Source organism: Alligator mississippiensis, chromosome 1, assembly GCF_030867095.1.
Source record: "Alligator mississippiensis isolate rAllMis1 chromosome 1, rAllMis1, whole genome shotgun sequence".
Taxonomy (NCBI): Eukaryota; Metazoa; Chordata; order Crocodylia; family Alligatoridae; genus Alligator; species Alligator mississippiensis.
The window spans coordinates 307,556,148-307,579,419 of record NC_081824.1 but is presented as its reverse complement, the minus strand read 5'-3'; the positions used below and the strand labels follow the sequence as shown (position 1 = coordinate 307,579,419).

Here is a 23,272-nt window from a genome sequence, read left to right as displayed (position 1 = left end):
ACACACATACACACAAACTCTCCCACACACTCACACAATGGTAGCAGGTGAGGAAAGGCTTAATGGAGAGATTGAGGTCAAGGTGTGAAGAAACAGAGCTCAGGTCCCTTGCTTGGGGGAAGAAGATGGGTGATAGCTACCTATCCAAGCTGTGAGTTGATCCTTGATGGCCAGTCAAAATCTTCTCCAGTGAGGTATTGTCCAGAGGGGGTCGCTGGCAAGGCCTCTGCATGGATAGGTGGTGTGGCGTAGTGCTAGTCTGGATGGAAAGGGCATCCCAAGGAGGTCACACTCTACCACCCCTTTTATAGGGGTGGGCTACCTGTGACTCCAATGGGAATGACATGTGCAGGCAAGGGCCAGTTCTGCTCAGATGAGCTCATGCAGTTCCAGGTGTCCTCATTGTTTGGTGGGATACAATGGTGGAGTTGCTGGTTTCTAGTCTGTTCTTTGTTTCCATGTTGCTGGTTTCTTGGAGAGCCTTTATCTTTCAAATATTGGGTTTTGTCTCTGGTCCTGGGAGTAGGTCTGTGGTTTTAGGGAGAGTCAATGCAAGGCTGTGGTCTGGTCGTTAAGTTGATGGTCTGGTCATTCAGCAGGAGCTATTTTTAGGTCTGCTACCATTATGTCTCAAGCACCCTCATTCACTCTCATTCATCTAGGAACCAATTTACAAAGGAGTGGGTAGGTATGCGTTACAGTTGCAATACAATTACAATACTGTATGCCAGGGCAGGGGACACAAAATGGAGATTTGACATTACAAGATGGAGATGTGACATTACTTTGACTAACTTTACAGAAACAGGCCTAAATCATACAACATCAATGTAAAACAGTAAAATTCAATACAAACATAATAGGAATACAATATAAAACAGATCAATACAAAAATAATAGCACACTATTTACATTATAAAAAGGGGCTTGTTACAATAATGGCACACAAGAACTTATCTTAGCTTACCTATGACTACCTATAACTTCTTATAAGGGATAAAGGGGCAGAGAAAGAGTCATAAATGGTTGGGGAAGGGGAGAGAATGTATTTTTAAGTAAAAAAAACCCAAAAACCTGGGAGGTTTGCTACAAAATGAACATCTAAAATATTCATTAATTTGCTTTCAAAAATATTTTTCTCCTGGTTTACATGTGTTTGTGTAGTTTACATAGAAATTATTGTATATAATAGTTTAAAATGAAGTCTTACTCTTGTATATTGTGGGGGTATAGGTTTGTGAGGGGCTGTGGCTGTGTGGGTATGTGAGGGAGGGTATGGGTGTGTCTGTGAGGGGTGGATAGGTGTGGGGGTGTGGGTTTGGGGTGAGGGAGTATGTTGGTGTGTGTGGATATGTGGGGTGTGGGTGTGTATGAAGTTTGTGGGGGCTGTGTGCGGGGGGTTGCTAGGGTGTGTGACAGGGTGGGGGTGTGCGGGGTCTGTGTGTATGGCAGTGCAAGGGGAAGGGTGTGTGGGACCCCCCCAAAAACACACACACACAGCGTACCAGCGCGGGCCCTGTGTTCCTGCGGTATGGTGATGAAGCTGGGAGCCATGTGGTGCTGGAGCAGTGCAGGGGCAGGAAGGCAGGAAAATGGCTGGGGTGGGGTGGGGCTGCAGCATCCTGCTGCCAGGTCCCCCTGAGTCCTACTGACCCTGGCTCCTGTCATCTTTGACAGGCAGCCAGGAGGAGATAAGTATTTTTAAAAATGTTTAGGGGGTCCATAGGCCGGATAGAATAGCCTGGAGAACTAAATCCAGCCCACAGGCTGTATTTTGCCCACCCCTGCAGTAAAGGATGTAAAATCTAAGGAGTGCTTTAGAACACAGAACAAACAATTCAGAAGGAGATTTTCCTAAGAAAATGTTAGTCCATAGCTGTTTTTGTACCTTGTTCTGAGGCCTCTAATACTAGCCACTAATAGGCTACTAGGCGTAGGTTCATTTTGTTTGCAGCAAGTCCTATATTCCTAAAGATGTCCCTTTGGTGATTACTGTAGAGGGGCAGGGATGCTTCCCAAATGTAATTAACTTTTCTGAAATCATTCCTTTCTATTTTAATACATTGTTTCTGTCCTAGGAAAGAACTAGTGTGTTCTACATATTTGCGATATGACTTAGGCACTGCTTTCATAGAGAAGATTGGAGAAAAGTCTTTGGATACCGTGGGTAAGGCAGGCTACCTTGAAGTACCTAGCTAGTATGATATGAGAGAGAGAAAGAACATGTTGGGTTTTCTAACATCCATTTAAAACCTTCTGATTTACTTTTCTTTTGTAGCATAGTTGGAGTGATAGAAAAGCAAACATATCTGATTTGGGGATCATGATATTTCCATGCTACTGTTAACCCAAGGTCCTTCAAAGTGCTGTTGAACCTTTCAGAGTCCTTCATTTGTGAAAAAATGGGAGATGTTGTTGAATGCAACGCACCATAAAATGGCCCTGTGTTTGACAGTATTTTGATTTGTTGGCTATTTGTTGGCCACGGTTGACCATTTTCTTGATAATATTTGAAGGTTTGTGACTTGACGCTTAAATATTTAGTAGTAGCAGTTTTCCACACTTGATCTTATCTTATCACCATTACTCACTGTGTACGTATTAAGAGGAAGTGCTTTTAAGAAAGTTACAAGGATCCCGTGATCAAATAGCTTTTGTGTGAACAGAGTTAGAAACTTGACTTACCCAACTGTGTGCTGAATGGTCTTATGGAATTCATGTTTCTTCCAGTTCCATATGCATACATATTTTTCAGGTATATAACAAACCTTTCCAGAGATTAGAATGGGTTTCAACAGGTTCTTGATATTATTTGCCTAGGAAGGGCAAAGGGAGGATTGAGCTCTGAGCTGTCATTTTTATTCCGCTAGATTTGTCTCATAATAGCATTGCAGAAGCTGAGATAAATTGTAAGTGTTCCTTTGAGAGTCTTAAATACTGTATTTTCATTCCTCTTATCAAGAACTTCTTGGAAAGACTTCTGGACTTCAGCTTGCTTTTGGGAGAAATCATTGAAGTTCAACAAAATAGCTCTTTTGAGATTTTTTTTAAGCCTTGAAACTCAACAGCAACAATTGCTCTTCCCAGCTGGCTAGCCCAATTTTTTAATGTATTCTGCAGGTGTTTGGGCCAGACACACTCCAATCCAATGCCAACTATTCTTTTGAATCTCTGAGTTAATGGTAAGTTTAGGACTTTCAAGCTCCAATAACAAAAGCAGCAGCTTGAGCATTATTTTGGATGCCAGCTTCCTTTCTGTGTAGCAAGAACTTTTAAAACAAAAAAGATAAGTTGATCTAGTGAAATTCTTTATGGAGACTTACTAACAAATAACATCAATCTATGCAGAAACATTTTGGCATTATTTTCTGCATTTGGATATACTGAGGTCATTTTAAATACTACTGGCTTTGCATTCTGGGAGAGAAAGAGGAAAGAAATTCTTCTTATTACAAGGGGCTACATTTATTATATCTCTGATGATTGTTGAAAGCATGAAGCCAAGAAGTGTAAGGAAACTCATTATTAATATAGCAGCTGACTATATGTAGTGAGGGTGATCCACAAATGTGAGTCTGGAAGGTGTCTAGCACATTCTGAATACTACCAGAATGCAAATAAAACATTCCTCACATTGTCACCTTTCTAAATCTCTTTGATAGGAAATAAAAAAGGCCTCTATTCTCTCTTTGTCAGACAGCATGACAAGTAACAGCAAGCAATACAAGTTATTAATACTGTACATAAATTTGACTGATGCTGGCTTATCGTGCGTAACCCATGAGTGAATTTGTACATACAGAAAAATCTGGTTAAAGAATCCTAGGGAAAAAAATCAGTCTAAGTAGAAAATATGTTAAATAGAAATGCCACAGTAATATACCTTTTGAAGACATCTATTCATTATTATATGCATTGCATAAAACTCCTCATTGTGCATCTTTATGGGATTTATCCTATACACTGCAGAATGGTTAAACACACACTGCAAGTGCAGACAAGATGATTATAGAATGCAATTCCTTTATTTCTGCAGCTCTGTATTGAACTCCATTTATTTTAATCTTTGCCTAACTCACCTACACTTTGCCCACTAATCAATCTCTGACAGAATTACAATGTTTTCAAACAACTGCCATTAAAAAAAAAAGTCTTCAAAGAAAAGCAGGCACTGAAAAATTGCATTTCAATGACCAAAACCAATAATCAGTTGTGAACCAATGGAAAATTTAAATTCTATTTTTTCCTAGCCCAAGATACACTTACTTAGAAGTGTGGAGAAGAATCTTTCCAAGTCCAATATAGCAGCCTTTCTAGTCATGGCATCTCATGAGTTGTTGTATTTTATAACCACAACACCTTAATATATAAATGTCCATTTTAGACACATTTTAGTGTTATTAATATTTCTCTCCCTCCATCTGTACACTTGAATTCTTAGGGTCAGATTCTGTTCAATGCTTGTATAAATGTATTTCATTCACTGAAACTATGCTTAAGTTTATTCTGTTATCAGGTCAGAAGCAGGTACTTAGCATTTAAGGCAGAGGGATTAGAAATAGGCTGCATATACATGTTGAAATGATCTGGGAGAATTCTCCAAGTTTTGTTTTCCTGGTAGAAAAAATGTAGGATGCATGAACAGACATTTGAATGCTAGTCCTTAAAGAGTGGAGAGCTTCCAGTGCTAATGCTGTGCCACCAGGAGGCCCCTGTGCACACATCTCAGGGTACTCTCCCAACTTATTCAGTCTGCCTGGAGGCAGATGGCAGCAGTGCACAGGGCAGTCCTTACTGGCTGAGACAGACCACTCAGGTGTCAGTCTGTGTCTCCTTGCAGCACAATGTGTGGTTGTGAACAGGGCATTGTTCTGCTCCCAGATCAGCAGGAACAGTAGTGTCCACTACGAAACACTGTCTAACTGAGAGGAGTAGGGGTTGGAGCAAAGTACCCTGTGATGCTGGAAGACTGTGTTGTGTCTTCTTCTCAGAAGATAACTTGTACAGACATTTCTTCTCCCAGGAGAAACTCTTCCAGAAGCAATTTAACCTTGGATGTTCCTGGGCTATTTTATTCCTGGAGTAGCCATTAGTGCTCTGGGAGAAAAATCTTGAACATCTATATATTCATAGTTTCTCCTGGAAGACCAGCATCTCTCCCAAGAGAAAATGAATGTCTATATTTGGCCACAGTAATTACTGTTTTATAATGTTCAAAACATTTCCCATAACTACTGTTCTGGAAGTTATGTGGCATAAACAAAAACAGAAGCATGTAAGAGCAAAATGATTTTATTGTTGGCCTACATAAAGGAGCACCATTGATTAATCACTCTTGAGCAACAATATTAATTTCTTACTTGTCCCAGGAAAGCATTTCAAGTAAATATTTATGATGAAATGCTACCATGTTTTTATTTTTCTCTACATCAAAGTATTAAAGCAAGGGAATAGTTATTATTTGTAATTTATTATGAGTAACAAAATTCATTACATATGAATGCAGAGCAAAACCTTGAAGAATAGAAGTTATATGTCCTGTGTCAGTTTGCTTCTTTCAAACCAAGGTTACATAGCTCTCCTTTCCCACACCATATCCAGGTTCAAAGATATTCTACATATTCACCATCACCCCCTTTCCACGAGTGATTTTACATGGAAGTACAGTGTGCCTCTCAGTTATATATACTATTTCATAATGGAAATAAAATCTGTGTAGTTATTTCCACTATTTTTTACATAGTGTTTTAGTATTTTTTTAAAGTTCAATATGTTTGGAAGGGCTGTCTAATGCACAGTGAAACTGAAGTATGTTTTAATCTCCTTTTTATCGCCTTTCTTCCGACATGTTTGTTCTTGGATGTAGTCATCTAAAATCTGCTGACAGACATGGGGGGAAAAATAGCGCTTTAATTTCAGCTCAATGTGCTCCTGTGCCAAGCACAGCAATTGCCCAGAAGGGGAACCACATCAGTTTGATCTGGCTCCCCAGTATCTGCATAGATTGCATGCTTCAGCAGGGCATTTTGACAATTTTAACTAATAGCTGATCCAATCCCTCTTCCAGTAGTGCTGGGGGTTTTTTTTTCTATGGCTGTCAGTGCCCTACGGGTGCCTATACATGAACCAGGAAGCTGCTCCAACACACTGTTATTACAGCGCATTAGAGCAGACTCAATTGAGTCTGCTGGCATGTACTAATTAGTACACTCCAGCCAGACTCCAGGTCTTGTATATCAGTATCCTCACACTTCAAAATGGTAGTGGGAGCATTTTAACTAAAGCTCATTTGACAAGATTTAGATAAAGCACCCCTGCTGCCATTTTGAAGCATGGGGACTCTGATACTTTACCGCCACCACCTCCACCTCCAGAGCAGATGTAAAAATGCCTTAAGTTTCTGAAATGCTTCAAAGTCAAAAACACTCGGGATTCTCAGGTTGAGCAATGAAGGATGTTGAAATTAGTGAAATGTTCCAAAGCAAGAGCATCTGAAAGTTATTCAGGCTGCAGCATGAACTAATGTAACATTACCAAACTTCTGTAAACTTGGTGCAAGTGTTTTCATCTTGAAAGAGATCAGCTTGCTTTGTGTAGGTATACTGCAAGAGTGCTTGACAGAGCACAATATACAAAGTGTTTCCTGTTCAAACTTTTCTAAGACTGTGAAGTTGTTTAGTAAGTCCTGCATTAGCCCACAGCTCTCCATCTTCATTTTTTAATTAGGAAAAAAACAGAGTTGAAAACAGAAGTCCCTGCAATTTGTGTGATATACATATCAATATAGATAGGGTGTAACTACATGTCACCTTACGTCGCCATTGCGATATGTTACATCACCGTATGGTGTGCTATACCAACATAGCAATCATGTGAGTCTACATGTGATTGGCACCTATTTCCCTGTAGTGGCATATTCCTTCATTTTACCGCAGCGCTATAGTGGAGTAACTGCAAAATCTAACTGTGTGTCACTTGCACAGCACAGTACAGGCTGTTACTGCATCATGCTTTAGGATTTCCAAAAGGAAGTACTAAAGCACAGCACCGTAGCAATGTCACCATATGGTGACATGTAGATGTAAATATAAAAATATATATGGGCGCATCTACATGCCACCATATGGTGAAGTTGCTACGGTGCTGTGCTTTAATACTTCGTTTTGGAAATACTAAAGCATGGCATGTGTATATATCTCAATCAATTGATCAATCGATATAGATATATTGTACCTATATATATAGGTACAAATTATCAATTGTACCTATTTTAACATTCCATGGAAACACAAACTTCAGATATCTTATAATAGAGAAACCCTTCAAACTTAGTCTAATATATGTAAAGCCTAAAAATGTTCAAATCATATATCAGATTGAGAAATGAAGTTTTTAAAGGTACAGCAACCAAAAATAGTGTTTTCAACAAAACCCCTTTTAAAAATTTTTACTACAAATTTGTTACCAGAAAAAAATTTGAAGAATTCCTGAGGGTTAAGGCTATTTCTCACCTGGTACGCCACTCTTTCAGAGAGAAATAAATATATTTAGTTTCTTGCTGACACAATCATTACAATATTTGTTGTTTTTTAAATTTATGAAAATAAGAAAATAACTTGTTTACATTATTTATTTATTTATTTATTTAAAAGGTTCACTTTTTAGAGAACACAAATTGACGCTATTCTATTTCTATTTTGTCTTCAAGACCAGAGGTGCACCTTTGATGGGGGAAGATGCACCAGTGGTTATTAGCTTCAGATTTTCACGTAAAAAGTTGCGCTGTCGAACTGTGGCTGATCGTATGTAACCACCAGTAGAAATTACTTTTGCTGATGTAGTAGGTGGTTTGGTCTGTGGAGGAAGACCATTGATCTCATATGTCCATTGCATTGACGAGGTCTGAAAACAAAGAGGAGACGACTGATGAGAAGTGCTCATGGTCTAATACCTTGAAATCTGTGATAACTATTTAACTCAATTAGTTTAATTAGAAAGCCATTTGTTCTCTTCCATGCAGGGCGCCTGAGAGGCAGAGAACCAGAAGTGCACCCAGGGAGAAAGACCATTACCATGCAAAATTAGGGAGAACATTTCACTTTATGTATTAAGGGTCATGTGCTAAAAAAGGCAAATAGTCTAGACCTCTAAGTGATGTAAACTTTGCTATACTGAACAACAGTTTTATATGCAGTTTTGAGAAAGTTATTTCACAGCTGGATGTAAACTAAGAATGAATCAGTTTGTTTATACACTAGTGTTTAATTGTGCCTCTTATAATAAATGTCATACTAAATAAGTTTTGGTGCCTTTGCTTAGATCAAGATAGTTAATGCAACTAAAATAACAGGGCTTAGGGCATGCATAGAAAAACCACTGATTTATATTGCAAACTGTAATTTGGAGAATGTTTACATGAATATGACATTCCTCATTTTCATTGTTCGTAGTGCCTATGCAGGCAGCAATGACTCAGCAAGGCATCATTCAGTTATGTAACATATATTCCCATATCCAGTCAATACTGCTTTTGCTGTCATGCCCTGTACTGTGGGTGTTTATCTAGGCAGCAGGGTTCTTGGTGTCATCCCTTCTACATATGGGAAAACAAAACATATTGGGTAGTTACCTCCTCTATACATGTAAAGGCTCCAGTGCTCTTTTTGTTTTCTGTCATACATGTGTTGGTGTGGGTCAAAGCAGAATTCTAATTACAGTTATTCTTAAATATGGTATTAGATAGCACAGATCTTGCAGTTGTTTCTTCAGTATCTGCGTCACAACTGCCTTAATTTTGGAGAGATATCTTCTTTCCAAGTCTCTTTTGCACTATTCTGTCTGTTACTACCTCTACATATGTCTGTCTCACCATTACTAAAGTATGGTAAGCCACCATTTGCTTGTTTTCAGATCACAGCTGACTAAGTATATGCAGGTTTTACAGCATTAGACTGTAAACGCTTTGGGGCAGGGACCACTGCTTAGTATGCAGGTTGCTTTGCCCCACGTGATGGTTCCTACCTGGTTATGGCCTATATGCACAATGACAATAAACCTTTTTAAAAATAGTTCTTTTTAAATTCAATTAAACAGTTTTGTAACTGTGAATGTGGTTTTGGTGATCCTACTGAAAAAGAAAGCAGCCCCTTGTTGCTGCATGTTTTTATATTAAAAGAATGGTTTGTTGATAGGAAATACATTTAAACATTTCACATGGTGTATTTAAATTCCTCTGCAGAAGTCCTGGTATCTCTGAGATATACAAGCACTGAAATAAGTATAAGGTATGTTTAAGACATCACAATATCATTTTTTAAACTCCCCCTTTATCATTATGCTGAATCAAAATATAATTTGTAGTGAATCTGTGAATTTTACATGGGAATAATTAATCTTACCTCTTTTAATAGTGTACACTGATCTACCAGCTTGATTTTCTGGGAAGATAAATGCAGTCAGGAGTAGGTGCTGACATGGGCCAGCACCAGCACCTTATGTCCAAAGATAACACTGTCATATTTAACCATAAATCGTTCTCTAGGGTTAGCTAATTGTCTTGTTAACTCCAGTATAAGGTGAAATGGTTTATCTTTCTTTACTATGTCAGATTAACAATTTAGTTGGAAGAAAGTTTAACCCTAGGGTCATATTCATTCTGTGCATGATTCATTGAACACTTCAAGGTCAGTGAAAAGATCTGATATGCTGGGGAAACTATATTTTAAACTGAGATATAAAGTTACTAAGAAATCACTCCTGCTCATAAAATCCATATGTGTTGTAATTTTACTATCCATAGTATCTTCACATTGTTATGGACTGGGATTTAAATTGACAGTTTATATCATCAATCAGTCTTATTACTCACAAACATCTAAACGAACGATTGCATCCTTTTGTTTGATATAGTCTTTTTCTTATTCCAGGCTTGAAATATATAGTCCATTGCCTTTTAAGTTTTTCTCTACCAGTTACACTACTGCATATTAGTAGATACATAGCTATAATTCATGCTTTAGGTCAATGAAAGAGCATTGAATCTTGTTCTTCTTCTAAACTCTCTGCTCCCATTTATGTTGGAGGAAAGGCTTATGATCCAAAGATAGATTTGGAACAGATCTACTGTAATTTCATGCAACATTAAGAGTGAAACCGTCCAACAAAATTATTCTTCTATGCTTTCTGTAATCCACTGTAAATAGAAGAAAAATCATCACATAGAATTGTATATAGTACAATATGACCAAAATGGAACCAAAATAGATTCCTTTGCTAATGGAATGTCAGGTTGAATTCTTGCTTTTTGTTGCAGCTAATTTATCATGTAGAATAATGATAGTCCACCTGCCATGACCCAAGGATTGTAGTATATATTCTGTGTTTTTAAAAAGAGGCATCTTCTTTAGATGCATATCTTGAGGAAGAGCACAGCTGTTATATTACCAGGATAATAAATATAAGACAGTAAAACCACCAAAATAATTGGTTCCATGTCTTAAAGCAACCTGAAATTCAGCAGGCCATACTTTTTTGACAAAAACCTATCTGGCATACAAACACACACACTAGATGGGACACGTTTATTTTTAACTAGGAAAGATTTGGCTGTTTCAAACAAGGTGCAAGTTTCTCCCAGGTGGATAAGCATGACATTTGATTAGTCACACTACCCAAACAACTTTCTTGTATGTTGTCCTTAATTCTGACTAGTCTAATCATTACAACAAATGCAAATTGATTTAAGTTTCCAAATCCAGATCCAGATATGAATATTCAAACACTGTGACATGCCTAAGGAAAAGGGTTACTTTAAAAACAGGCAAAGAAACTGAATGACAAGATGTACAAATCATATTCCTGATTCTCATTTTTTTCTACACACACACACACACACACACACACACACACACACACACACACACACTTTCTTTTTATATATATATGCATATGTAAACCAACATTCTGACTTATCTCCCTACAACAACACAGACCTTTACCCATTTTTTCTTTCTGTTCAACTTGAGGGTGTGTCAGATGGGAATGGGAGATTTTTAAAAAGAATACTATAATTTAGTATTCAGAATACTGTGTTGCATACTACTAAATATGCAAAAGGAAAGAGTTTTTGGGGCAATAACTGCAGCTGGTCCAATAAAAGATATCACCCACAAAAACTCTTGCCTCTTGTATGCCAGACTATCACAGCTACAACATCACTTCAACAACACTACCATACAATTAAATACTCATGCCGAAGTGAGATTAATTAAAATGGTCAGATTATATGACCTGGGAGTTATTCTTATATAGAGAGAAATTCCCTAGGTAGGAAAAGGATGATGGAGTGGCTCTAGAAGTCAGAGGAATTACTTCGATTTCATTGCATTTCAACAGCGAACTGAATTTTGCCCAATGCCTGTAGTTACTTTATATGATCTAGTTAGCAATGGAGCTCCTGGATTAATTTTTGTGATTCCTTGGCTCCAATGGGTTCTTTGCCTGTATGGAGGGGGTAGAGGGGCAGCCCCTCTACCCCCTCTTTCCTTTGCCTGCCTCCTGCTTTCCCACCTCTTTTATTTTAATCTCTCACTCCACTTTATACTCTGTTCTAAGCTACCTTTTCACAGCATTTGATAAAGTGAGCTTGGGTTCACAAAAGCTTGTGCTCGCTTTCTCCATGTATTTTATTTAGATAGTGTATAAAGGTGCATATCTTCCCTGCCTTCTGACTAACTTCAGACTAACACAACTAACAACCTCTCTCCATTGTGTGACTGCAGCTTACAATTTGGACTTTATCCATCTCAACTTAGTTGAAACTAATTAAGTAGTAGGGAATTCAGAGACTATTCATCTCATAACATCTATATTACCATTTTCTCTGCTAGTGAAAAAAGTTGAAGAGGCAAATTAAATCATTCTCCTCCTAGCAGACTCCATCCCCCTCAAAAGCCTCTCCTCCTGTGAATACTGGCCATTTGGGGTTTTGCAGTTACAAAAGAATGGAGAGGGCAGTATTCAGTAAGAACTACTCTATAAGACATCAGTGCATGTTTAATGTTGGAGTATTCTGTGGAGAAGTAAATGATGTTATATCTACACAGCCTTTATGATTGTCATCAAATTTCAGTGAAAAGAAAATGGTTATTTGGCCAATGCATGATGGGCTAGCCATCTGTAGAATTAAATGAATAGTATTTGGAGAAAACATAAATAAGACAGATGTTGCCACTTTTCATTGAATAACTTATTTAAATACCTCTTTATAATATTCAACAGCTTGATAGCAGGTTGAATAATGTTCATCAACTAATTTATTCTGAAAATAATGGTAATGTTCATCAAATAATTTATCTAGAGAATATGTTTTCTGGTATTCAGCCATCTATAGCAGATGCTTCATGATTCATAGGATTAACCCAAAATGTTAGGAATATTTATGTATATATAATTAATTCCTACATAAAAAACCTATGTTAGGAGGGAGTTAATATCAAGAGTCTGTATTTATTGCCTGGAAAATGCCTTATTTTCTAATTGTTTTTTTAATATCATACTTGAAAACTAAATAAGAAACCAAAAGAGAAGGTTGTCATGTATGTTTTCTAATTATTTGAAGATCTGTAGTATCAATTTTATTTTCATTTAGGTGCATGCACACACACACACACACACACACACTTCAAATTTTCCCCCCATACTGTTCCCAAATACCCCTATAGGAAATTTCCTCTGTTTTTTTCCTTTCTACCTTCTCTGATAAGTACTTCTACTGAATTAGATAGTTTTTAAATGGAATAGCTAGGATTAATAATGATGAATTATCATTATTCTTTGTAATTTAATGTTTTTCCTAGTACAGCATGAAGAGCAAGTTTCATCTTCATTGCAAAATTATCCTAAAACAGGTACCACCTTGTATTGTTCTGATGGACTTAAGGCCAGAGATTACACTCAAGGAAGATCACATTCTCCTTTTTTTGAATGACTACTGTGTTCCACTATTCCTATTTGGGGGTGGAGACAAGTTGCCCAAGATACAGATGTTCAATACAGGTAGTTTAGAGAGCAAGCGCTGATTTAGATCCTATCTAGAATAATAGAAAATGAGGGCACCTATTTTGAAGGACAGCAGTTATTTGTGAAATTATTAATCACCAGACTTCATTAGTATCTCTGCAGTCCAAGGAGCCCCTGCCCACTACAGGAAAGGGAGGCCTGGGTAAGGGAGATTCCTTACCCTCCATCAAAGCTGACCTCATGAAGGAACACTTTGAGAGGCTGGACACCTTCAAGTCAGCCGGCCCTGATGGTTTACACCTGAGGGTACTCAAGGAGCTGGCCTGCATCATAGTCCAGCCCCTGGGATGGATGTTTGAGAACTCCTGGCACTCTGGTGAAGTGCCTGAAGATTGGAAGAAGGCCAATGTGGTGCCTATCTTCAAGAAAGGGAGGAAAGTGGATCTGGCAAACTACAGGCCCATCAGCCTGACCTCTATCCCAGAGAAGGTCTTAGAAAAGATTATCAAAGAGGCCATCCTTAACAGACTGGCTGATGGCAACATCCTGAGGGACAGCCAGCATGGGTTTGTTGCGGTAGGTCTTGCTTGACCAATCTCATTTCTTTTTATGACCAGGTGACCTATCACCTGGACAAGGGAGAATAGATTGATGTCATATATCTTGACTTTAAAAAAGCCTTCTATCTGGTATCCCATGATCACATCTTAGCAAAACTGGCAAATTGCAGCCTCAGCCTCACCAAGATCCGCTGGCTGGGAAATTGGCTCCGCAGTAGGACCCAGAGAGTGGTGGTGGATGGAAGTCAATTGTCGTGGTGCCCTGTGACCAGTGGGGTCCCACAAGGCTCTGTCCTTGGGCCTATACTATTTAACATCTTCATTAATGATGTAGACATGGGTGTCAGAAGCGGACTGGCTTTGTTCGCCGACCACACCAAACTCTGGGGTAAAGCATCCATACCTGAGGGCAGGAGGCTGATCCATGCAGTTCTTGACAGGCTCGGGAAATGGGTGGACGAGTACCTGATGGTGTTTAACACCAAAAAATGCAAGGTTCTAGACCTTGGGAGGAAAAACCTGCAGCATACTTATACACTGGCTGCTAGTACTACAGACGAAAGGGATTTGGGGGTCATGATTGACAAGATGAATATGAGCTTTCAATGTAATGCTGTGGCTAGTAAAGCAAGCAAAATGCCGGCTTGCATCTCCAGATGCTTCTCAAGCAAATCCCAGGACATCATTCTCTCGTTGTACTCAGCCCTGGTGAGGCTGCAGCTGGAGTACTGTGTTCAGTTTTGGGCTCCACAATTCAAAAAGGATGTGGAGAAGCTTGAGAGAGTACAGAGGAGAGCTATGTGCATGATCAGAGATCAGGAAAACAGACCTTATGATGAGAGGCTGAGAGCCACGGGACTCTTCAGCCTGGAAAAGCGCAGGCTCAGGGGTGATCTGGTGGCCACCTATAAGATTATCAGGGGTGCTCACCAGGATCTGGGGGAACGTTTCTTCACCAGAGCGCCCCAAGGGATGACAAGGTTAAACGGTCACAAACTTCTCCATTACCGTTTCAGGCTGAACATAAGGAAGAACTTCTTTACTGTCCGAGCCCCTAAGGTTTGGAATAGACTGCCACCAGAGGTGGTTCAAGCGCCTACTTTGAACGCCTTCAAGAGACATTTGGATGTTTATCTTGCTGGGATCCTATGATCCCTGTTGACTTCGTGGCCCCAGGGCAGGGCCTGGACTCATTGATCTTTTGGGCTCCCTTCCAGCTCTAGTGTCTATGAAATCTATGAAATTGTTGCTTGAAACTTTTGCACTTTCACATTCCAGTATATGTGTATGCACACTGAGCACACTCAACTCAGATTTTGTTAGTAGTGCTGTTGGAAAAAGGATACCCCAACTCAAGTCTTATGAAAAAGGAATATTCACTACCCCAAACATACAGAGATGGAGGGGAGGTGTGGAGTGTTTATATTCTCACTATATGTCAAAGAACAACAGTTGCTGTAGAAGTAATTTTGCCCACTTCAGGTGACAATGTAAATTTTCAGTGGGTGCATCTATACAAGCTGCTTTACTGTGCAGTAACGTGGTTTACTGTGTAGTAAGACATGTGCATGTAGGACTTCCCCACCCCAGGCAAACCCCAATTTGTTTATGAGAAGGTCACGTGGGACTTGTCTAAAACCTTGCTGAAGTCCAGATACACTATATTCATAGCATTCCTTTCATACATCGAAGTAGTTACTGTCAAAAGAGATCAGATTTGTTTGATGGGATCTGTTTGTCATAAATCCATGCTGGCAGCTTGTGATAAGCCTTTTGTCCTCCAGATGCTTGCAAATGGCCTTCTTTAGGATAGGATATTCTCCAGTAAGTTCCCAGGTATCAAGGTGAGGCTAACCTATTTGTAACTGCCCAGATCCTTTTTTTTGCCTATTTAAAAGAGGGGCAGTAACAGTGGCTCCTTTTCTGTCCTTAGGTACCTTGTCCATCTCTTACAACTTCATGAAGATCATCGCTATAGGCTCTGAGGTCTAACAGTTCCTTCAATACCCTGAGATGAAGTTCATCTGGCCCTGCTGACTCAAATTCATTCAGACTCATCAAAAGCTCTCTGCTCATCTCTTTTGTTATCTCTTGCCTCAGCTTGCCCCCTTACTTATCCAAATAATCCTTACTAGGTGTCTGGCTACAGCTTGCTTTTTTTTGTGAGGACAGAGGAAAAGTACCTGTCAAGTTACTTCACCTTTGCATCTCCAGTTAGTTCTCCCTGGCTTGTTAACAGTGAACCTACCTTGTTCCTTCTTCTCTGGTCAACAACCTCTACTTGTCCTTAACCTTCCTCAACAGATGCAGCTAATTCTTCATCTTTGCCTTCCCGATTTTGTCCCTGCAGGTTCTTGTTATTTCCTGGTACACTTCCGTGGTGACCTGCTCATTCTTCCATTGCCTGTATGCCTTCCTTTTGCATTTGAGGCATTTTAGAAGCTTCTTGTGCAGCCACATTGGTCTCTTGCCTTTCTTCTTGTGATTGATGATCCCCTAGTTGTATCCTCCTCCTTCTGGAACAGAAAGTTGTTCTCCATACAAACTGGGAACCAGCTTGACATTTTATGTTTGGCTAAATAGTAATTCCAGCAGGTGTCTAGAAAACTGGTCTCTCATCGGTACCACCTTATACCTTTTGGATAGATTTGTCACCTGCTTGAAGAGTGCCTCATCCACCTTCTCTTTCTAATTTGGTGGCCTACAATAAATCCCTACCATAATATCAGTGCTGCATCTTTCATCTTTTATCCTCACCCAAATACTTTCATCATCATCATAAAAACCCTTTTGTACCACACAAGGGCTTCTCTGTCTGCCTGGATTTGGAGACTTCATATGCAGCCTTCAACTCTCATCCTTCAGATTCCTACCTGAGTAGTCAGGCCTCTGAGCCACAGAAGAGGACAATCAATCAGCCTATCCAGTGGGTATCTAATAGGTGGTACAGCAAACTTCTATGCAGCATAGGTGAAGCACTGCATGTAGAGTTAAGAGCGTGCATGATGCTGTTTAGCCTAAGACTTAAGCATAATCACATTCTCTATATGTTCATTAATGCGTTAACCAAGTACTAAATCAAGCGCAGTAACTTACGCAACTGCACAGTAGTGCCAGTGCACCAGTTTTTAGGGACACTTATGGCACAGTAGCCTAAAACTACTGCACAGTTTTTGCCTAGCACACTACTGTGCAGTATTATTAGGCTACTGTGCAGTTAGCGTTTCATATACATATGCCCAGTTCTGCTCAAGTTAACCTTCCAAGTAAAGAGAAACCTGGATGCTCAAGCATGGACGTTTGACAACCACTGCAGTGTATTTTATATATATTTTACTTAACTGTTGGAGCAAATGTTAAAGGTAAACAAAATTAAAGACATGGATATGAATGGAAAATGAGATAAAATATAACACCAGACTAACCTGATAGCTGTTTTTAATAAGACAAGTGAGATCAACTGTGTTTTAGTTGCTCAGAGAGCTGATTTCTAGACATCAGCAAAGCACTTTATGTAGTTCTACATGGGATAATCTTAGCAAGCTGGAGAAAGGGAAGGTTAGTTCAAGAACTGTAAAATGGGAAAAATACTGGCTAAAGGGAAGATGATGATGGATTTTGTTCATATTGAAATTATTGGGGTGGAGTGAGGTCACTAATAGAGTAGAAATATACTTAGTCTTGAGACCTTGACAATTGGAGTAATAGATATGTGGCAAACTTTAATGCTACCAGAAATGAAGGTAATTTATTTGGGGGCCAGCAGCCAGAGTTTATGCTAACAGGGGGAGGCTTCTCAGCTGGAAATGGTAGGGAGGGAGGACTAGAGTAAATAGCAGGGAGGGAAAAATGAAAAGTAGTGTAGACTAAAAACAAATGGCTATAAATTAGCCAATCAGGGCTTGTAGTAGAGATTATATCTTTTATTAGACAAACAAGATTTTTGCAAAAAAAAATTCTTTAATTGCAAGCTTTTGGGCAAAAGCACCCTTCATCAGGCATTGGAGAAAAGATTGTAAAAGTTCTCCTGGAACTTTAAATTAGCCAAGAATTTATTCTGGAAATTGTCATCAGAGAGAAGGCAAGAAACCAAACCGGTATCAAGATGGAGCTAAGTATATTTATGGAGGGCACTGCACAATCTGTTTGCCTGGGATAGCAGGGAACTAGATTCCAATGGCCCAAAAGCTCCTTTCCAGTCCTTCCATGTTTCAGGGGTGTTGGCTGTAGCCATGTTGGTCTAAGGACAGAAGAACCTTGTCTTTCTTTCCAGTCCTGTGTTCCTATGAGTTACAGGACTTGTGATAGATAGGCCAAAAGGAAGTAAATTGTTTTGAATAAATTGCCATATGGAAATATACACTTGTTAGTGCAAGGAAAGTACACTAAATTGCAAAATGTACAGGAGTTATAATTGAAGACAAAGAGACTTTTTAAAATCCTTTTTTTCTTTTTTATGAAGACGTTTGACTTTATTAGGTTCAGGGTAGGTTTTAGACTGCCTGTGTCCTTGTCAATCAGAAAGTATCAAAAGTAGAATTCCTTCCCCTTGTGTGATGAGCAACATTCTCTACAGCCTCAAGCTGTACCAGACTTCTTGCTAGTAACAATGGAATCTAAGTGCAATGGGCACAAATACATCTATGTATATATGTATACATTCACTTGAGTAAGGAAAAAAAGCAGCAGAAAGTACCAATGGTGGCAGAAAAAAATATTATTCTTCTCTTTTTGCCTTCCTTCCTTCCTTCTGCTTTGGACGCTTCGGACCAGGCTCGCTTGGAGCTGTGTGGGGCGATCCCGAGCGTAAGACTCCCCGGCTTCCTATCTCTTTTCTTCCTTCACTCCCACCTCTCTAAAGGTCTCTAGCCTCTGTTTATTTCGCTTTCTGACTCTTTTCTTGCTTTTTTGCAGCTTTTACCCCCACTTTTCTCTCCTCTCTCTTCCCTCCCCCTCTGCTTCCGGTTTCTTTGTCTGTGAGACGCTTCTCGCAGCCTTCTCTTTTACTGTCTCTTTCCCTCTCTTTCTCTTTTTTCTGTCTGCTTGTTACGGGGAGTTACCTTTTCCATTAGCCTGCCTTCCAGAGGTGCTCTTAATTAACCCTCCATCCCCCCCTCACCCCTTAGTTTTCCTTTTCTTTTTTCTTTTTGCTGTTTTAACCCCCCCCCCTCCTTCCCCTGCCACTTTTTTCCCCCCCCACCCTCCTCCCCCTTTGTGGGGAGGTCTCTATTATCATTTGCCGCTTGAGGGGTGCTTTTTTTCTTTTTCCCCCCCTCTTTTTTTGTTCTATCCACGCTTTTTTTTTTCACCCCCCAAATCCCTCCCTCCCTTTCAGTGGCTTATCTTCACTTTCTGTTTTGGCCGCATTCCCGGGAGCTTGGCCTTGAGCTCCTGTGTTTAAGTTTTCTTTTCATTCCCTTAGTTTTTTTGCTTTGCAGTTTAACCCTGTCCTAGTGAGGATGGCTGCTCCTACACCTGGCAGTTGGCATGAGGATGTCTCTCGGGACCTCCCGCTGACGCATGGCCTGAGGGTTCATGCACCTCTCCATGTGGGGCTTGAGGTTTGCATGGAGGCTCTGGCTGCGCTCCTGGGATGGCGTACCATCCGCTATGCGGGTCGTGTGAACACGGTCCCGATGATTTATTTGAGCACGCCTGCCTTGGTTGACAGGGTGTGTGCTGAGGGCCTAGACATTGCGGGCATCCACTACCCTGTCTCAGGTAGAGACTCAGGCAGTGAGGGTGGTGATCTCTAACATCCCACCACGTTTCTGATCGGGAGCTGGCCAGGGGACTCGAGGCCTATGGAGTTCTTACGAGTCCTTTTCGCCGGCTGCCGATGGGAAGCAAGGACCCTCAGCGGAAGCATGTCCTGTCTTTTCGGAGGCAGGTCTTTATGCTCCTCAAGGAGGGCCCCCAGTCTCTACCTCGCTCCCTGAGCTTCACGCTCGAGGGTCGGAGGTATATTATCTATTTGTCTGTGGGAGAGACTACGTGTTTTAAGTGCGGCGGCTCCTCCCACCTGGCTGCTCAGTGCCCTCAGGGCAAGGCGGCCGGACCATCGCCACCTGAGGCAGAGCCGAGAGACAGCATGTCAACTTCTGGGACACGCGGCAGGCCCAGGGAAGCAGGGAGCTCTTCCTCCCAGCGTCCTTCCACCCCTACTCCATCTCAGGGGACGGGGGGCTCTGGTGTGAAACCATCGTCCAGTGGAGAGGCTGGTGCTACTACCCAGGCCCCGCCGCCGCCTCCCCCGTCTGTGGCGCCCCCTGCCCTCAGTGCGGGGGCCCCGCTGGCTGGGGGGGCAGGGCAGTGTGGCCCGTCCCCAGCACAGGGGCAGCTGCCCACTACCACCAAGAAGAAGAAGAAGGAGGACAAAGAAAGGAAGATGAAGGGGGCCTCTCAGGATGCCCTACCCTCCTCGGCCAGTGCCGAGGGACCCCCCACTAGAGAGCCTGGCCCCGCTCTGGCTGCCATACCACCCACCCCGTTGGATGTAGCCGTCAGCGGGGCAGACTTAGCGGAGGGGGAGGGGGCTTCAGGGGTCCCTCTCCCCTCGCCTGTCCCCCAGCCTCCGGAGTCGGGCGGCGGCGGGGATGGTGGCGAATGCCTCTCTTCTGGTGGCCTGGCCTCGGGGGTGGCGGGAGAGTCTGCTACCCCCTTGGTCATGCCCCAGCCTGGTGGATTAGATGGAGAAGTTGACGAGATGGAGGTCCAGCTCACTGAGTCTCGCAAGAGGCGTCGTGAGCGGGATGGCCTCTCCCCCCCCAGGAAGACAGGGAATGCCCTTGTGGAGCCGGTCCTTGACTCGGACGATGAGAGGCGGCTGATGTGTCTAGACATCGAGGGTGTCGATGCTGCGGTTGCGGACGAGCTCCCGCCGGGGGTGCGGACTCGACGCTCTTCCTTAGGCAACATCCACCCCAAGCTGGCGGAGCCCCCCTGGGTCCCTCCAGACTATGGGGGACTCCTGTCCTTCTTGAAGTTAACTAAGGGGCAGAGGAACGTAGCAGGACGCATCACTCAGTGGTGCACAGACCCCAAAGTGTTTGTTAAGGGTGCCAGGGCAGCTGCCAAGCTCATGCAGCAGGATCTGGGCACACGCCAGATGGCTTACCGTTTGGAGAAGCTTGCCCAGAGGGTGAGAGTTGAGTGGGACTTGGGCGGGTCCCTCGACTAGAGTAGGGCACAGTAGGCCTTCCTTGACCTGTCTGTACTGCCTTGCTCTGCTCTTGGGTGCTCGTTCTTCCACCCGTACCTTGCTGTGCTCTTCCTCTCCCACACCCACATCCATGGCAGCCACAATCATTGGCACCTTCAACATCAACGGCAGTCGAGACTCGGTGAAGCGCGAAGCCGTCCTGGAGCTCCTGCGACAGAAGAGGCTGGCCGTCGCCTTCCTTCAAGAGACACACTCTGACAGATTCAACTAGGTGGCCTGGCGGGCTGCCTGGCGAGGACAGGTGTTCCTGAGCCATGGCACCAACCTCAGCGCTGGGGTCGCGACTCTCTTATCACCACAGCTGCAGCTTGACGCGGCGGTGCCGCGGGAGGTCATCCCCGGCCGCCTGCTGACCGTCCGCGTCACCCTCGCACAACACCGCCTGCTGCTCATCAACGTCTACGCGCCTTCCGATGGTCAGGAGAGGGTCGTTTTCTTCGAGACCTTGGCTGCCCTCCTGCGCGACGCTAGCGAGGATGATGACCTGCTCCTCCTCGGTGGGGATTTCAACTGCACCACTGCCCCGCGCCTCGACCGCACAGGGCCTGAACCCCACCTGCCCTCTGCTCGCAAGCTGCAATCTGCCTTGGAGGGGGCAGACCTCGTGGACATCTGGCGAGCCCTGCATCCTGATGCGCGCCAGTACACCTGGGCCAGGATGGGTGCCGGTGGTGTCACCATGGCTCGCCTCGACCGCCTTTATGTCACCAGGCACCACCTGCCACTCCTGCGCAGCAGCTGCATCGCTCCCTCAGGTCTGTCAGATCATGACCTAGCCTTCAGTGAACTGAGCCTGCCGGGGAGAGCCTGTGCGCGGGCACCTTATTGGTGTTTCAACGTCAGCCTGCTTCAGGACTCCTATTTCCGGGACTGCTTTGCCCACTTCTGGAGGAGGTGGGAGGCTGCGAGATCAAGCCACTCCTCCTGGAAGCTGTGGTGGGATGTGGGCAAGGTACAGATCCGAGCCTTTTGCCAGCAGTACACCCAGCTGGCCGCGAACGAGACGCGCCGACGTATCCGGGAGTTGGAGGAGGACGTGGCGGAGCTCGAGGCTGCTCTGCTGGCCGCTGGCAGCGACGCGGCACTGAGCGAGAGCCTCCGGTTCCGCAGGAGATGTCTGCGCGACCTGGCGGAGAGCGCGGCCCGCGGCGCGAGGATCCGCGCCCGTTGCCAGGAACTGGCGGAAACTGATGCCCCGACCCGCTTCTTTTTCAACCTGGAGCGGCGGAGGGCAGCGAGCAAAGTCTTGGACCATCTCAAGACTCCTGAGGGCCGGGTAATTACAGAGCCCAGCGAAATACGCGAACATGCCGTCGCCTTCTATCGTGACCTGTTTGCGGCCGAGCCGTCGTGCCCCGAGGCCACGCGGGAACTCCACGAGGGCCTACCACGTCTCGATGCCCTGGAGGCCGGAGAGCTTGAGCGGGACTTGTCCCTGGAAGAGCTGGCGGCCGCCACGGCCGGCCTCGCCTCCGGCAAAGCCCCGGGCCTCGATGGGTTGCCTGCTGAGTTTTACAAGACCTTCTGGCCTCTCCTCGGCCCCAGCCTCCTGCACGTTTTCCAGGAGAGCCTCGCCGACAAGGTCTTGCCGATGAGCTGCCGCCGAGCGGTGCTGACCCTGCTGCCCAAGAAGGGAGACCTGGGCTACATGAAGAACTGGCGGCCAGTCTCCCTGCTGTGCGCGGACTATAAGATCCTGGCCAAAGCGTTGGCCACCCGCCTCCGCGCGGTCATGGCCTCTCTCACCGGGCCCGAGCAGAGCTACTGCGTGCCGGGCAGGACCATTCAAGACAACCTGTTCCTGCTGCGGGACCTACTCATGGCTAGCGAGCTCTTTGGCCTTGACATCGGCCTCATCTCTCTAGACCAGGAGAAGGCCTTTGACCGGGTGGGCCACGCCTATCTCTTCCGGACTCTGGAGGCCTTTGGTTTTGGGCCCCTCTTCACCAGGGCCCTCCGGGTCTTGTACCGAGACATTTCCAGCCTGCTCAAGGTGAACGGTGTGCTGTGTGCTCCGTTCCCCGCACGCAGGGGCATTCGTCAGGGGTGTCCGCTGTCGGGCATGCTCTACTCCCTGGTCATCGAGCCGCTGCTGCACACACTGCGACGCCGCCTGAGTGGTGTGGCCCTGCCAGTGGCCACCGGCCCGTCCGCTAGGCCTCGTCTCCGGCTGTCGGCATATGCGGATGATGTCACCGTCTTCCTCAACACTCAGGAAGACGTGCGGGCCCTGGCGGATTGCCAGCGTGCCTATGAGCGCGCCTCCTCCGCCCGCATCAACTGGGCCAAGAGCGATACTTTGCTGCTTGGCGCATGGACTGGCACGCTCCCCCCGGACTTGCCGGGGGGGCTCACATGGCGCCGCGAGGGCCTCAAGATCTTGGGGGTGTTCCTGGGGCCACCGGCCTTCATGGCGCGTAACTGGGACGACCTCGAGGAGGGGGTGGAGGCCCACCTGCAGCGGTGGCGC

At 43.9% G+C, this 23,272-nt stretch overlaps 1 protein-coding gene across 1 annotated transcript in view; it reads right to left on the bottom strand.

Moving 5' to 3' along the window:
• Nucleotides 1–5,276: 5,276 nt before the first annotated feature.
• The window catches only part of CFAP47 (cilia and flagella associated protein 47), a 773,444-nt gene continuing 755,448 nt past the window's right edge, over nt 5,277–23,272 (bottom strand). The window contains exon 64 of the mRNA XM_059724382.1: nt 5,277–7,902. Within this exon, the coding sequence (XP_059580365.1) occupies nt 7,693–7,902 (210 nt within the window). The 3' untranslated portion in view covers nt 5,277–7,692. The remainder of the gene's footprint in view (nt 7,903–23,272) is intronic.